This window comes from Tilletiopsis washingtonensis (genome assembly GCF_003144115.1).
Source record: "Tilletiopsis washingtonensis strain MCA 4186 unplaced genomic scaffold FA09scaffold_21, whole genome shotgun sequence".
In the NCBI taxonomy this organism is placed as follows: Eukaryota; Fungi; Basidiomycota; class Exobasidiomycetes; order Entylomatales; genus Tilletiopsis; species Tilletiopsis washingtonensis.
In genome coordinates this window covers 346342-360547 of record NW_020312018.1, presented here as the reverse complement: position 1 = coordinate 360547, position 14206 = coordinate 346342, and the positions used below count along the sequence as shown (strand labels likewise).

Genomic DNA, 14206 nt, shown 5'->3' with positions numbered 1-14206 from the left:
CCACACACGATCAGCCCCGTCTTCTCGCGCAATGAAGCTCTTGATTCACTCTTGACGGCGGGTCCTATGATGGGTAGAAGTACAGATGGATGGGGTAGCACGCGGGCCGGGGGAATCAACTAGAGCTCGAGACGGGACAGAGACGAAGGGAATGTGAAGCGCCGACTGCCGGTGAAGGCGCGTGCGCGATCGAGGGGAAGAGGTGACGGGCGATGGGAAGAGGGGGGCGGCGCGCGCAAAGGAGAGGTGGTCCCGAGGGGTCGTAAGAGTCGAAGACAGGTCTGGTTGGAGGCGCATGCGACCCCTGACGCTGTTCAGTGCGGCGCACACGGCTGCCGTGCTTGAGCGACGGCCATCACATGATGTCGCGCAAGCTCGTCGTCAAGATGATGTCCGTGACGCTCGCCTGCAATTCAATCTCATCAGCCCGCGCTCTTTCCCTTCGCAGCACGCGGCCGCAACGCACCATGACAATCTTGAGCAGGCCCGTATCTGTAGCGTTTGTAAAGGAGGGGTAGATCTCCTTGGTCTGCGAGCGGTTGAGGCGGCAGAAGCGGTGCTTGAAGTAGTTGCGCGCGGCGTTGAAGTCCTGGTCGTCGCCGTCATAGTCGGGAAAGTACGATTTGACGCTCGAGTACATGATCTTGGTGCGGAAGATGTCGACCTTGTTGAGGAAGAGAATCTGCGGCGCGGCGAGGCATCAGTGCTGAGCAGCGAGAGAGCCTGTCAAGGCAGCGCACCATGGACGTCCGCGCAAACCACTGCGGGCCGAGCTGTCAGCACGTGTCGCCTCCGATTGGCCACACACGCACCTTTGAGTTGAAGATGGAGTCGCACAGCATCAGCGACTCTTGCATCTGGTTGCTGTCGCGGTCCTCGACGAGGCAGGCATCGTAGCCCGACAGCGCCACGAGGAACAGCACAGCCGTGACGCCCTCGAAGCAGTGCACCCACTTCTTGCGCTCCGAGCGCTGGCGTGAAGAAGCACGTCAGTGCTGCTGTCGCTCGTTCCCTCGCGTGCACTGCGCTCACCTGTCCTCCGACATCGAGGATTCTGCGCAGGCGACGTGAGCATCTAGGAACGGCAGGCAGCACGCTAGAGACTGCGCGACTCACCTGTACATGCGGTCATCGATCGGGAACGTGGTCTCAATGATGCCCGTCGTCTTGTTGCGACACCGCAGGATGTCAGAGTCCGTCGGCACGTAGCGCGGGTCGAAGAAGCGGTCCAGGTCGGCAAAGAAGCTGCGCAGCGCTCATGAGCCTCACGCCTAGCAAGGCCGCGCTCTGGAGCAGCCACTCACTAGGTCAGACTGCAGCGAGAGCGCAGAGCCACAGAGTGTCAGCGCGGCCAGCCGAGCGCCTCCGGGCCTATCTCATCCCGCATGCCTCCAGCGGCGACTCACTTTTCCGGCACGGCAGCCTCGTTGCCTCTCCGATGCGCCGCCTGCACGCCGGCGTCGTTCCAGAGCAGGCGCAGCGGCTCAAAGTAGTTTGCCGGGAACGGCTCCTCCTCGGCGATGTCTGGATATGCGATGAAGAGCGAGAGAAACGTCTGTTTCGATGCGTCGTCGTCCACTCGCTCTCAGCACTGCGATGCTTAACGACCGCTGCCACAATGCACAACTCACGGCGTACTCGGGATGCTCAAAGTGCCCGCCCCACTCCTCGATGGCGTCCAGCAGCAGCTTCATGCCCTGCACCAGGTTCACAAAGACGAGGCGCCGGTAGTGCTCGCGCTCGGCGGCGGTGAATGGGATGTGATGAATGAGGCGCATGGACTGGGGGCAGCGCGGATAAACTGAGCATGTGGCATCGCGGTGCAACTTTTGAGCTGCTGCTCCACTCACCTTGAGAATGGTCGACTTGCCGCTCTCGCCCGCACCTGACAGCAGCATGCCTTGAGCGCTGCGCATCCCCTGCGGCGGGGCCCAGCGCGACTCACCGAGCAGCAGCAGCTTCACCTCCTTGACCATGCGCTTCTCGTCGTCGCGCAGCAGCCGGTCGAGCTGGCGCGACTTGAGCGACTCGGGCGAGCCGTCGTTGCCCGCGCTGTTGGAGAGGCAGTTGCCCATCGGTGCGCGGCAGCAGAGGTGCGAGGCTTCGGGGTGAGATGCTGAGGAGGGACTCGGAGAGAGGTGCGCGGAGTGCGCAGGCGAGGAGGCGGGCGTGAGGAGAGGGCGAGAGGGATCAGGCAGGCTTGGAGGGCTTGCGTGTGAGAGGAAGGTGTCTTGCGAGGGCGGCGGGCGGTCGGTGGTGGGGTCGTCGGCGGTGGTGGTGGTGCAGAGGAGAGAGGGTCAGCAGCTCGTCAGGTCCGAGAGTGCTGCTGTATCCGATGCAGCGGCTGAGCAGCCATCAGCGCTCGGCAGCGAAGAGCCGCGCCGATGCGCCAGAGGGCGCAGCGCAGCCACAGGAGCAGATGCGAGGCTGCAGCAGCGTCCCTCGGCAGCTCTCAGATGCAGCGTCAGCACAGGCGCCGCACAAGCGGTCATCAGCTGGTGCTGCTCGGATCCGAGGGCGCGCGAGGGATGGATCATGCGCAAGCAGCAGGCACGCAACGGCAGCAAGCGGGCAGCAGGCAGGAGAGGAGCGGCGAGCGTCATCGAGGCCGCGGCCGGGCGGCTGTCATGCACGCCTTGCTGCCACAGCGAGGGCGAGAGATGCGCCCGGTCGTAGAGCAGCAGCCGTGCCCTCTGCCGCGCCTTGCTCAGCTGCGCCCTCGACGCCTCAAGCAACACAAAGACGCTCGCGCTCGAGCGAGCGGCGCGTGAACGCAGCCAAACGGGCCGGGCGCCGCGGGCAAGCACAAGGGTGCAGCGCCAGTTCCGACGCAGGCGCTGCGCCCGGACCAGCAACGGCCGCGGCGGCCCGCCTCTCCTCCCGTGTGCCGCTCGCCCTTCGCGACACCTCATCTTTGCCCGCTTCCCTCCTTCTCTCGACTCCGCCACAGCCGCCTGTGGATTTCCTTCGGCGCTCACACGTGCTGGACGTGCATCCGGCGGGATGCCTGCTGCTGCGGCCTTGTTCTCCATCAGCAGCGCAGCAGAGCGCAGCTCTTGCACGCCCCCTCTCTCGCCGCGCGGGCCTTCGCTCTTGTGCTTGTTTTGGCCTGCTGCTCCGCCCGATTAGCGCCGTTCCGCCGCCGGCCAATTTAGACGCCTCGTGGCGGGCCGCGATGCTCTTTCGCCGCACAGGCCGCCGCGTGCGTGCCTTCCCTCGCCAAGCAGCGCCGGCCGGCCAGGCACACATCGCTCGGCCTCGGTGAGGCGCTCGTCATCAGAGGGGCTTGCCGTGCAGAGAGGAGAGAGCGCTGGTCAGGACGGTTCGAAAAGCGAGCAAGCCGGAAGGAGCGCGGCTCCCACCACCTTGTGCGCCTCATCAACGAGGACAAGGGCGCGTGTCACGCTTCCATCATGCGCATGACTTGGCTTCATTTTCAAAGCCGTGCCGGCGCGGCGGTAGGATCGTGACGAGGGTGACATGGGAACGGAGACAGAGTCGGGGCGTAAAGGCTACAGGTGCAGATGCACAGGGCGAGGGTATAGACGCCGAGGGGGAGGGAAGTCAGGTGCCGGGTCCCGCAGCGTCAAGCGAGGCCGCTCGCGGCTCCGACATGCCATGCGCTCGCCGACGGCCAGCGTGACGCTTGCTAGTCGCCGCTACGCCGACACCACCGAGAGCGGAGGAAGGTGCGTGACGAGCGGAGCATGGGGATGAGCTGATGCCGAGCCAGCGCCGACGGCAGTCGCGGCCGCGGCAGATGGAGCGCTCTGCTGGCAGTCATGCGCGGCGTAGGACGCCTGCTGCTCGACGTCGAGCTCGAGCTCGAGCGCAGCTGCTGTGGGACGTGAACCGTCCTCGCCGTCGCGACGCTGGCGCGAAGCAGTCAGTGGCGACTGAGGTGCCTTGTCGCAAGGGTGCGTGGCAGCGTCGGGAGCTGCGAAGGCCCAGAGATGAGCTTGAGGACAACGGCGTTGAGAAGCGAGACTCACTGCCGGCCTCGCATTCCCAGAGCGTCACACCGTTGGCTGGTCCTTCCTCGAGAACGACGCCCGATGCTTCGCTCTCTGAGATGAGCAGTGCAGGTTCGGGGGGCGCAAAGTCGGTGCGGCACAGCGGGCAGACGGAGCGCTTGAGCAGCCAGCGATCGATGCACTCGGCGTGAACTGTGAGAATGCGCTCAGCGACGAGCGACCGTTCGCTCACAACAGCAAGACCCACACTTGTGCTTCGCAGGACAAGGCAGGACGCGCAACTGGCAAGGAAAATTGAGCAAGGGCAGCTGGACGGCGAGAGCGCTGGTCACTCACCTCATCATCAAGCACAAACGCCTCGACGCAGATCGAGCACTGCTGGTGCGACCATGCGCGAGCGCGCGGGACATGGCGAAGGGAGATGGGGCGTGACCGCATCGGCGGCTCAGCTCGAGATGAGAGCGCATGTACGGCAGCGTTGGCCTCGATGTCGTCGGCTCGCGTATACTCGGGCTCCGAGCTAGCGCCCTGCGCCGCGGGCGACGATGAGCATCGCACGAGTGCGAGATTGCCGGCAGCATAGTCATCCAGCGGCGTCGTTCCGCTGCTATTGCGGCCGCTCTCGAGATCGACGCCGGAAGCCATGCTGGGGTCCCACTTGATGACGGGGAACGCATCTAGTGACGTGTCAGCCGTGGTCGAGAGCTAGCCGCACTCTTCACTCACCAATCTCATCCTGCTTCAGTCCCTGCGACCGCCCACGACGGCTCATACCAGCGCCGCTGCCGTGCGCACGGGGAGCAGCCACAGCATGACGAGCGGAGCGCCAGAGGACGTAGAGCTGCACGCCGATGACGACCATGACGGCGACGGTGACGCAGACGGCCACGATGATGGTGGCGAACGAGCCCTCGCTCTGCTTCTTGGGAGCGGTGCTGGCTGCTGGCATGCCCACGAGAGGAGGCGTGATAGGCTCGAAGCTAGGTAGAGCTTCCATGGCGGCGAGCGAGGGGTGAAGAGGCAGAGCTTGGGGTGCGGAAGCGAGGTGCGGACGAGCGGCGAGGACAGCACCGGAGCTGGCATTTTATGGCTCTGCCGACGCTCGCAGCGTGACACCTCGCCTGCGCTCTGCATCTTGGTGCATGTCGCAGCTTCGAACGCAGACGAGCGAGATGGTAGCACCTCGGCAGCGAGCAGGGCGGCGGGTTGCGGCTGCGCAGTCGAGATGCGTGCGGGCATGAAAGCACGGGCCCGAGATGCTCTCTGCTTGCCGCCGCTCTCGGCTGCGCTCCCACGCTCTGCGGCCGTGAGCATCTCGCTACGTCCTCGGCTGCGTTGCAACGTCGCTTTGCAGTAAGAGCCGAGCTGTGGCTGCGGCATGCTGTGCTCGTCGGCTTCGGTGCCCCTTGTGCACGAACGCGCTCATGCGTCGGCGGCAGGCGCTCTCCTTGCTCGGAGCCGAGCTGCTGTACCGCTTCTGTGGACAGACGAGAGAGCGCCAGACGCTCGTCGGCCACGCTTTCAAACCGGCACTGCTGTCGCTGCGCCCGCAGGCGCGAGGCACAATCTTCGTCTTGCTGCGGCACAGGGACGACAGGGGGCCGATGAGGGCCTGGGCACCGCGCGCGCCACGCCGCCACACGCTGGGAGCAGGGCAGCGAGGACGTCGTCGTCGTTCGACTTTCGCTACGGCCGCAGCTGCGCAACCGAGCCGCGACGGAGCGAGAGGGCTCGAGCGAACGCACGCCCACGTTGCTGTTGCTCGGCTGCGGCAACGAGGTGTCTTGAGCCCGCAGCGTGAGGTGGCGAGCGCGTTGCTGGCAACACGTGACATGGCCAAGTATTCTACCGGCCGAAGCCGGCCGCCGCGTGGCGCCCGCCCCAAAAGGCGAGCTGTGCAGCACATGAGCGGTGTGCTGCACGAGCTGCACATGCGTTGGCGCGAGAGCTGCGGAGGGCGGGCTGTGCGGAGAGAGAGCGGCATGAGCGCTGGAGGCTTCGACTGCGGGGAAGGGCACCCGGGCAGTGTGCGAGCGCAGTGACGTCGCGCGCAGGCCAGCAGCGACGCCGCGCCGCAACGGCCCCAGCAGGCTCCACGGCAGCAGCGGCCGAGGCCGGACGGTTGGCCCGCGGCGCCACGGCGCGCAGATCCGACATGCGCCGCTGCGAGGCTCTGCTGCTTTGGTGCAGGCGAGGCAACACCGCGAGACCGCCGCAGAGGAGGGGAGAGACGCGAGAGCGCGAGAGAGATGCTGCCGCACCGCAGGGGCTCACCCGCGCCCAGAACGAGGGCGTCGACGCCTCGTGGTGCTCTGTGCCCCTGTGCTGTACCCCTCTCATTTGATGGCGCTCTGTTTGGGTGCGGAGGAGGCGAGTGCATGAGCGCAGCGCCAGCACCAGCGATCAGGGCACTCCGGCGGCAGACCGCATGCGCAGATGCAGAGATGGCGCGCCTGCAGCCGGCGGAGCGGGCCGGCGAGCGGTGCAGCAGCTGTGCTGCGCAGGTGCGGAGAGAGGAGCGCGTCCGCGGCGAGGCAGGCACTTGGCCCCTTCCCCGCAAAAGTCGCTGCTCGCTTTGCCCGCGCCGCGCCGCGCCGCGCCCCAGCAACGGCTGCTGGATGCAGCCAGCGCCGGCGCCGCGTCGCCCACCACGCCTCGCTCTGCTGCTGCGCTGCGCTGCGTGCTGTGTCTCGGCCGCCTCTCTCTCTGCCAAGCGCTGCCAGCCAGTCTCCTCTCCTCCCTCCATCTCTCTTCCTCCTCCATCACAGCCACTCGCCCATCCACGTCTTCCTGCGCTGCTGCTGCGCACCGTCTTCGTCGCCGTCTCTGCTCGCACACGCCGCACACCCCACATCTCGCACCTGCAGTGCCACTTGCCGCTGCTGCTTCATCATCCACCGCGTCGCCTGACTTTCTGTGGCCACGATGCGCATCGACGAGGATGACCTGGCCTGGGACCTGCCCAGCATGGCGCCCGCGGCGTCGCCGTACAGCGCCGGCGCCGGCGGCGTGACGTCGCACAGCGTGCACCCCGGCGCGCTCTCGTCGATCCGTGAGGACGCGTCTGCCCTCTCCTCGCACAACTCCTCGCTGCGCCACTCGCACATGGCCGCGCGCCCCTCGGCCTACCCGGCCTACCCCATGGGTGCCTTCTCTGCGCCCTCGGCCTTCCTCGCCGGCGGCTTTGGCGCCGACTTGCGCCACGGCAACACGCGCTCGTCGCCCGAGGACGAGACGAGCCCGGGCACCGACGGCCTCGATGGCGCCGACGCCGATGGCATTGACATGGACGAGGGCATGGACAATGGCGCAGAGGAGGGCGCCGAGGAGGTGCAGCGCCTCAAGCCGCACAAGTGCGACACGTGCGGCGCCTGCTTTGCTCGGTGAGTGGCATGTCGTGCGCCACTGCTGCGCGCCCCAGTCATGCGTCGACCGACGCTCATCCCGCGTTCCACCCGCAGCAAAGTCCACCTGCAACGGCACGCCCTGCGCCACGTCACCTCAAAGCCATACAGCTGCGAGCTCTGCGGCAAGGTGCGCACTGATCGTCGAGCGTGGTGCTACTTGCGTCTCACGCCGTGCTTGTCTCTCTGCAGTGCTTCTCTCGCCAAGACTCGCTCGTCCGTCACAACCGCCTGCTGCACGAGAAGGACGGCCGCGGCCGCGTCGGCAGCAACGGCAAGCCGCTGCCGCCAGCCTCGTTCCGCAACCGGTCACCGAAAGGTGAGTCTGCCGTGACGACCACTGCGAGCATGGGCTGACCGTACAACAGCCTGCCTGCGGTGCTCGCAGCTCAAGACGCGCTGTGACGGCAACGAGCCATGTGCACGCTGCGTGTCGCACAACCTCGGCGGTCCAGGCGAGTGCACCTACCGTCCCGGAGCCGACCGCCGCAGCCGTAGCTCGTCGTCGCGCGGCGTCAGTGCGCCGCGTCCCGAGCGGCGCCAGAGCATGCTGGACGGCGTCGAGAGCGACGACGAGGGTGCAGAAGAGAAGCCTGCTCGTGGCCGTCCGCTTTCGCGCTTCGATGCCGGCAGTGCTTCGAGCAACGGCAGCGCCAGCAACGCCTCGGTCGGCGAGCGTGGCACGAGCATCTACAGTGCCAGCTACGACGATGGACGCGTGCTCGCTGCGGCGCCTCTCAGCCCTGCGTCGTGGCAGTCGGCGTCGAGCATTGGCGCGCACTTCTCTAGCATGCACCTGCAGCAGTCTGGCTCGCAGCAGTCGCACAACGGTGCACCGGGCCTGCTACACCAGCGCTCGCACTCGCAGCAGGCCATGCCGACGGACATGAGCGGCCACCACCACCACGATGCCAATCACGCGTTCATCCAGGCACAACACACCAACCAAGCCGCCTTCCTTGGCCTTTCGCTGCCGCAGCAGCTCGACATCGGTGGCACAAACGGCTTCGGCGCCAACACCGCCAGCAACAACTTCTTCCTGCAGCAGCATCAACAGCAACAGCAGCCGCAGCCGCAGCCGCAGCAGCAGCAGCAGCAGACGGCGCCGCAGCAACAGTCGACGCAGCCGACGCAGCAGCAACAGCAGTCACCATACCCCGCTTCGTTTGCGCAAGCCGTTCCGCCAGCACAGCAGACGAGCGACTTCTTCGGCGTTGCACCCAGCACGGCGCCGTTGCATCTGAGCTTCTCGGCGCCGGCGCACACGGCCGTCGGCTTCTCAGTGCCGCCAGCCAACGGGCATACCGACCTGGGCCACTCGAATGGCACCAGCGGCGGCGACGATGCCTTTGCGACGAACCTGCATCTCGAGTTTGACTGGTCCGACTACTTGCCTGGCTTCCCTCTGGCGGGCACGCAGCAGAACAACGGCCCCACGGTGTCGCGGCCACGTGTCGACGGCCTCGGCTTCCAGCCTTCGACGGCGCCAAGCGGCCCGATGAAGAACAATCCCTTCGGCGGGAGCATGTTCCTGGCGCCCGCGGCGCGCGGCATGGATCTGGGCGACCTCGAAGCAGCCATGAACGCCGACTCGCCGCTCGCTTCGCACGACGTGAACAGCCACTCCACCACGGCCGCGGCGTTCGGCCAGCAGAATGTCTCGGAATCGCTGGCGAGCCTCGCACACCAACTTGGCTCGGCAGACGGTCACTACTGGGACACGACGTCGTTCACCACGCGGTGAAGACGTGTTCCTCACCGTCGCTCATCATCCCTACCCTCGCGTGCTCGCAAAGCCCGCTGCCACAATGTCCTACCCTCTACTCTACCCTTTCGCTCCTCACTTGCTCTTTCTTGCCTCTCTTACGTCGTCGCCGTTCATCGCGGGCCGCATCATCTTCACTGCCGGCCCCTCCCGCCGACCCAGCGTCGATTTTCCGATGCTGTCCCACCGCGCGCCCCCACCCTCCCGTCTGCCGCAATCTCTGCCCCTGTAATACTACCGCTCCTACCTCAATCGAACTGTCTCTGAACATGCCTCTCCTCGCTGTCTCTCCGTCTCGCATCGTCTGCCTCACATTCAAGCGAGCTGCACTGCATTTGTATTGCAAGCCGAGACGCCTGACGGCTCACTTCTCGGGCGCCGCAGCCGACAATAGTGTGTGCAGCGCCGAGACTACGTCCTGCACATCCTCTTGCGGCAGGTGTTCCTTGACGACGGCCGGGATGCGCGTCTCAGCGTTGCTGCGCCGCATGTCGCGCTTCTCGATCGTGCGCCCCGCCTTCTTGTCGGCATCGGCCAAGGCCAGACGCAGCAGACGCAGCAGCTCGGCCACCTCGTCTGCCAGAGGGAAGACGCCAATGCGACGCACTCGGCTGCTGCACGCCGTGAGCGCAGCGGCGAGCAGGTACCAGTCGTGGCGTCCGTCGACGGGCTTCAAGGCCGCACACTGCAGCATGCGGTCGATGAGGACGACCTGGTGCGTAGCACGTTCGATGTGATAGACGCTGCGCCTGTCCGACTGCTGCGAGAAGTTTGGCTCGCTCTGCTCTGCAGCCGCAGCCTCAATCTCCTCCTCGCTTGCGCGTGTCGCGGCAACCTTCAGTTGCCCAACAGCTTGCAGTTGCGCGAGCCACTCGGGCGACCGCTGCGGCGCGCCAGGCAGGGCGGCGCTGGCGGCCAGCTGCGCCGGCTCGCCTTCCAGCAACTTGCGCAGCAGCCCGCTCTGAATGGCGCGAAGCCAATTTGGGTGGTAGAGCTCGCTCTCGTCGCCATTGAGAATGCGACTCAGCACGACTTCGGGGCACCGGCGCTTCAGCGCTTGCAGAGCTGAAGAGAGCAGTCGGGGTCAGTGCTGACGCATCGCTGCGCGCCAGTGGCGCCGCGCTGGCGGGTGCCTGCGACTCACCGAGGGCGTTGTACTTCTCCTGCGGCAGAGGCTGGAGGCGCAGAGCGCGGCACTCTGCCCAGAGCTCAAAGAGCAGCGCAAAGTCCTCGCCCGAGCGCGCCACGTGCAGCGCCTTGCCGAAGGGAGCAAGGGACGGCGGCGAGGCGCCGCGCTCGCTCCACTGCGCCATGGCGGTGCGGAACTCCTGCACGTGCTTGGCGAATGCCTCGGCGTGCGAGAGCTTCTCGGTGATGCTGAAGGCGCCCGAAGAGGGCTGCGATGCGGCAGGGGCCTGCTCTGCAGCTGCGTCTGCACTGCTGACGCCGCCAAAGAGATCGTCGAGCTCCTCCTCCATCTCCTCCTCCTCCTGCGGCTGCCGCGACCGTCTTGACCCGCCTGCCTTCTCTGCGAGCGCACGACGATGCGAGTCAGCCTCGGCGCCGGCGCTCGCTCGCCGCAGCAGCAACTCACTGGCCAGCGGAGCGCTGGGGCGCATGGCCGTGTGCAGCGGCGCGACATGCGGCGGCAGGCGCGAGCCGGACGGGGCAGCAGCGGCCTGCGGCTGCGCTGCGGCATGTGCGGCCACACCGCTGCGCGCGGCGCCGCGGAGCAGCAGCTGGCGGCGGGCGAGGGTGCGCAGCATGGTTGGGAGTTGACGGCGAGAAGGAGCGAGGCGGAAGCGGAGAGCGCGCGGCGAGAAGGAGGCAAGTGCCAGAGCGGCGGAGCGTGGGAGCAGCATCCTCGAGGCGTCACGTGGCCGGCACGTCCAACGCGCCGTGCATCGCCGACCAACACACGCCGACAGCGCAAATTGCCTGGCGCCCACTGCGGCGGCTCGGCATGTGCGGCCGCAGCACAGAGGTCGCTGAGCTGCTGGCTCGAGTGTGCAGGCTTGTCTGACCAGCCTGCTCCGCCTCCACTGTGCCCGGCAGGCGCAGAAGCGTGCGCACCGCCCGCTGGCCGTCGGGTGGAGGTTAGAAGTTGGGCAGCAGCAGCGAGCGCCGCCGTGCGAGAACGGCGCGGCGCGTGGCGCGACGCGCGCGAAGCTCGGCCGGGCGCTGCGTTGGGCGCAGGCGCAGGCGCAGGCCACGCCTGGCAGCGCGGCCAGCGGCGCGGCAGGCCAGCAGCGGCAGGCCGGCCGCCGCGCCAGGCGCCGCGTGTGATGATGCCACAGCCGCAGCCCTCGCCCTGCCTTCCTCTCCACCCCGTCCCTCCACCGCCCGTCACTGCCTCTGCCTCCTACTCTCGTCCACCTCTCGCGTCCGTGGCCTCGTCAGCTCCTCTTGCCCACCGGCCTGCCGTCGCCGCCCGCGCTCTGCCGCGTCTCGCAAGCCGTCCGTCGCCGACGCGCGCCTGAGCAGCCCCTCGACCCGCTGTCACTGCACCGCGTCCCGCACTCGAGATGGCGCCCGCTCCCGTGAGTAGTCGCCTCGCTGCGCATCGTGGCTGCAGTGCTCGCCGCTGCTCGTCGTCGCGCGCGTGCGCGATGGCACCTCGTCGTCGCCGCGGCGCGCGCGTCGCGTGCTGCTCCTGCCCGCGCGCCGCCGCCGCGCCAGGGTCTCGCGGACAGGCGCCGCCGTGCTGCCCGTCGCCGGTGCACAGAGGCATCCGCCGCGAGCCGTGCTGGATGCTCGCCACGACATTTTCGGCCGTGTGCACCATGCTCACGCCGCCTCCTCTCTGCAGCAGCCGGCCGCCCGTCGCGTCCCTGCGGCGCGCACCACGCGCTCCACCACCGCCGGCGGCCGCGCCACGCGCGCCAACACGGCCGGTGCCGCCGCCGCTGGATCGTCGTCCGTCGCCGAGGGCAAGCAGGCCGTGCTCGACGGCAAGGCGGCCGCGTCGAGCACCGGCGACGAGGCCACGACGCGCGGCGGCGCAGGCGTGCTCGGCACGCGCAAGCGGCCGGCACTTGGTGACCTGACCAACGCAAAGGCCTCGAGAGCCAATGTCGCCGGTCCGAGCGGCGCATCGGGTCTCGAGAAGCGCGCGGCGACTACGAGCGGCACGACACTCAAGGAGGCCGGCACGAGCCGAGTTCGTGCGGCACCGGCAGCAGCATCGACCACAGCAACGACCAAGGTCCGCGCCGCCACGTCTGCCTCTGCCAGCTCTCGCACCGCAGCAGGCGTCCGTGCCGGCACCGTCAAGCGTGAGCCCATCGACGACACGCGCGTCACGAAACGCCCGCGCGTCGACGTGGCTGCGGCGGCGCACCAGGCGCACCTGCTGGCTCAGCAGGCCAGCGTGCCCGTCGGCCACGCCCAGGCAAAAGACGAGGGATGGGAGGACCTCGACGCCGAAGATGCAGACGACCCGCTCATGGTCGCCGAGTACGTCAACGAGATCTTCGTGTACATGAAGCAGCTCGAGGTGAGTGGATGCAGAGGCGGTGGTGCACCGTAGTGTCGCGTCGGGCGTGCGTCGTGTCGGATGCAGCATCGTCCGTGAGCATCGTCGCCAACACGGTCGATCATCCTCGCCGTGGTTGCTTTGCCCGCCGTCGCCGTCGAGCGCATCGCGTCGGGTCGCGTCGCTTCGTCGTCACCATCGCTGACCACGTCTCGCGCAGGCCGACTACATGCCAAGCCCCGACTACATGGCGTCGCAGCGCGAGGTCGACTGGCAGATGCGCGGCGTGCTCGTCGACTGGCTGATCGACATCCACGGCAAATTCCGTCTCCTGCCCGAGACTCTCTTCCTGACGCTCAACATCGTCGACCGCTTCCTCTCGCGCCGCATCATCAGCCTGGCCAAGCTGCAGCTCGTCGGCCTCACCGCCATGTTCGTGGCGGCCAAGTACGAGGAGGTGCTGTGCCCCAGCATCGGCAACTTCATCTACATTGCCGAGGGCGGCTACACCGACGAGGAGATCCTGCGTGCCGAGCGCTACATGCTCAAGATCCTCAACTTCAACCTCAGCTACGCCAACCCGATGAATTTCCTGCGCCGCATCTCCAAGGCGGACAACTACGACATCCAGACGCGCACCGTGGCGAAGTACTTGTGCGTATGCGTGGAGAGCGCACCTGCGTGCTGCAGCGTCGCTGACCGTGCCTATGCAGCATGGAGATCTCGCTCGTCGACCACCGCCTGCTGGACCACTCGCCGTCGCTGATCGCCGCCGCCTCTGCGTGGCTGGCGCGCAAGTGTCTCGAGCGTGGCGAGTGGAACGCCACGCTGGTGCACTACTCTTCGTACTCGCAGGCCGAGCTCCTCGGCACCGCCGAGCTCATGCTCGACTACTGCCTGCGCCCCTGCGTCCACACGGCCTTCTTCAAGAAGTACAGCAGCAAGAAGTTTATGCGTGCGAGCACGTACGTGTCGAACTGGGCGCGCACCAAGTACCCCACGGAGGCCGACGAGGCGCAGCCGCTCTGCAGCGCCAATCCCGACGGCGACGATGATGTCTGCATCATCGACCTCTACGCCGACGAGGGCGTGGAGCGCCCCGCCGGCGGCAGCCAGTGGGGCGCGCAGAGTCGAGGCAACACGGCAAGCGTGGCCAGCCGCGCAAACACGCCGCTCCTCGACTGCAGCCGTGACTTTGACCAGGAGGCGGAGCTCGACGACGACGAGTGAGGCGCACGGTCACGCCAACGCTTTGGAGCTCATCGCCGTCGCCGTCGTCGGCTGCGAATCATCCCACCCTTTGTCCTCGGCATGCATCCCTCATCTTCCGCGCGCCCGACTGCGCCACTCGCGACGCAAGCGCAAACATCCTCTCTCTCCCCCCCGGTCTCACTTCAGCGCACCCGTCACATCTACACATCTCCTCCCTCCACTCACGTCTCTCGCATACATCCCTTTCTCGTCACTTCGCAGAGCACTGCTCCCTTGAGCCACGCTCTCGCTCTTCGTCTTCCCATCTTTTGCTCCCTTTTTCCTTTCGTCCCCTTCTCGCGCTCGTCTCCCAGCCATCCTCACCCCCCCCCCTGCG

At 67.2% G+C, this 14206-nt stretch overlaps 5 protein-coding genes across 5 annotated transcripts; 2 read left to right on the top strand and 3 right to left on the bottom strand.

The window, feature by feature from the left end:
• Positions 1 to 22: 22 nt before the first annotated feature.
• Positions 23 to 2560, bottom strand: FA09DRAFT_332000 (putative Gpa2-guanine nucleotide-binding protein alpha-2 subunit). The gene is made up of 11 exons (XM_025743272.1): positions 1946 to 2560; positions 1851 to 1885; positions 1632 to 1781; positions 1407 to 1555; positions 1305 to 1313; positions 1117 to 1245; positions 1033 to 1054; positions 813 to 971; positions 741 to 761; positions 467 to 682; positions 23 to 406 (listed from the first exon to the last, which is right to left on the bottom strand). Exons 1-11 carry the CDS (start codon positions 2073 to 2075, stop codon positions 356 to 358), a joined length of 1071 nt encoding a protein of 356 aa, XP_025595961.1. The 5' UTR covers positions 2076 to 2560; the 3' UTR covers positions 23 to 355.
• Positions 2561 to 3570: 1010 nt separating this feature from the next.
• FA09DRAFT_136933 (hypothetical protein) lies at positions 3571 to 5131 on the bottom strand. Its single transcript, XM_025739107.1, has 5 exons — positions 4701 to 5131; positions 4311 to 4651; positions 4222 to 4255; positions 3993 to 4166; positions 3571 to 3937 (listed from the first exon to the last, which is right to left on the bottom strand). Exons 1-5 carry the CDS (start codon positions 4969 to 4971, stop codon positions 3660 to 3662), a joined length of 1098 nt encoding a protein of 365 aa, XP_025595960.1. The 5' UTR covers positions 4972 to 5131; the 3' UTR covers positions 3571 to 3659.
• A 1493-nt stretch (positions 5132 to 6624) lies between these two features.
• On the top strand, positions 6625 to 9338 carry FA09DRAFT_331998 (hypothetical protein). Its single transcript, XM_025743271.1, has 4 exons — positions 6625 to 7357; positions 7436 to 7508; positions 7571 to 7697; positions 7747 to 9338. The coding sequence occupies exons 1-4, from the start codon at positions 6900 to 6902 to the stop codon at positions 9120 to 9122; spliced, it is 2034 nt and encodes a 677-aa protein (XP_025595959.1). The 5' UTR covers positions 6625 to 6899; the 3' UTR covers positions 9123 to 9338.
• Positions 9339 to 9464: 126 nt separating this feature from the next.
• On the bottom strand, positions 9465 to 10949 carry FA09DRAFT_331997 (hypothetical protein). Its single transcript, XM_025743270.1, has 3 exons — positions 10738 to 10949; positions 10288 to 10671; positions 9465 to 10208 (listed from the first exon to the last, which is right to left on the bottom strand). The coding sequence occupies exons 1-3, from the start codon at positions 10907 to 10909 to the stop codon at positions 9508 to 9510; spliced, it is 1257 nt and encodes a 418-aa protein (XP_025595958.1). The 5' UTR covers positions 10910 to 10949; the 3' UTR covers positions 9465 to 9507.
• A 497-nt stretch (positions 10950 to 11446) lies between these two features.
• FA09DRAFT_331995 (A/B/D/E cyclin) lies at positions 11447 to 14196 on the top strand. The gene is made up of 4 exons (XM_025743269.1): positions 11447 to 11683; positions 11953 to 12639; positions 12839 to 13272; positions 13332 to 14196. Exons 1-4 carry the CDS (start codon positions 11669 to 11671, stop codon positions 13846 to 13848), a joined length of 1653 nt encoding a protein of 550 aa, XP_025595957.1. The 5' UTR covers positions 11447 to 11668; the 3' UTR covers positions 13849 to 14196.
• Positions 14197 to 14206: the final 10 nt, after the last annotated feature.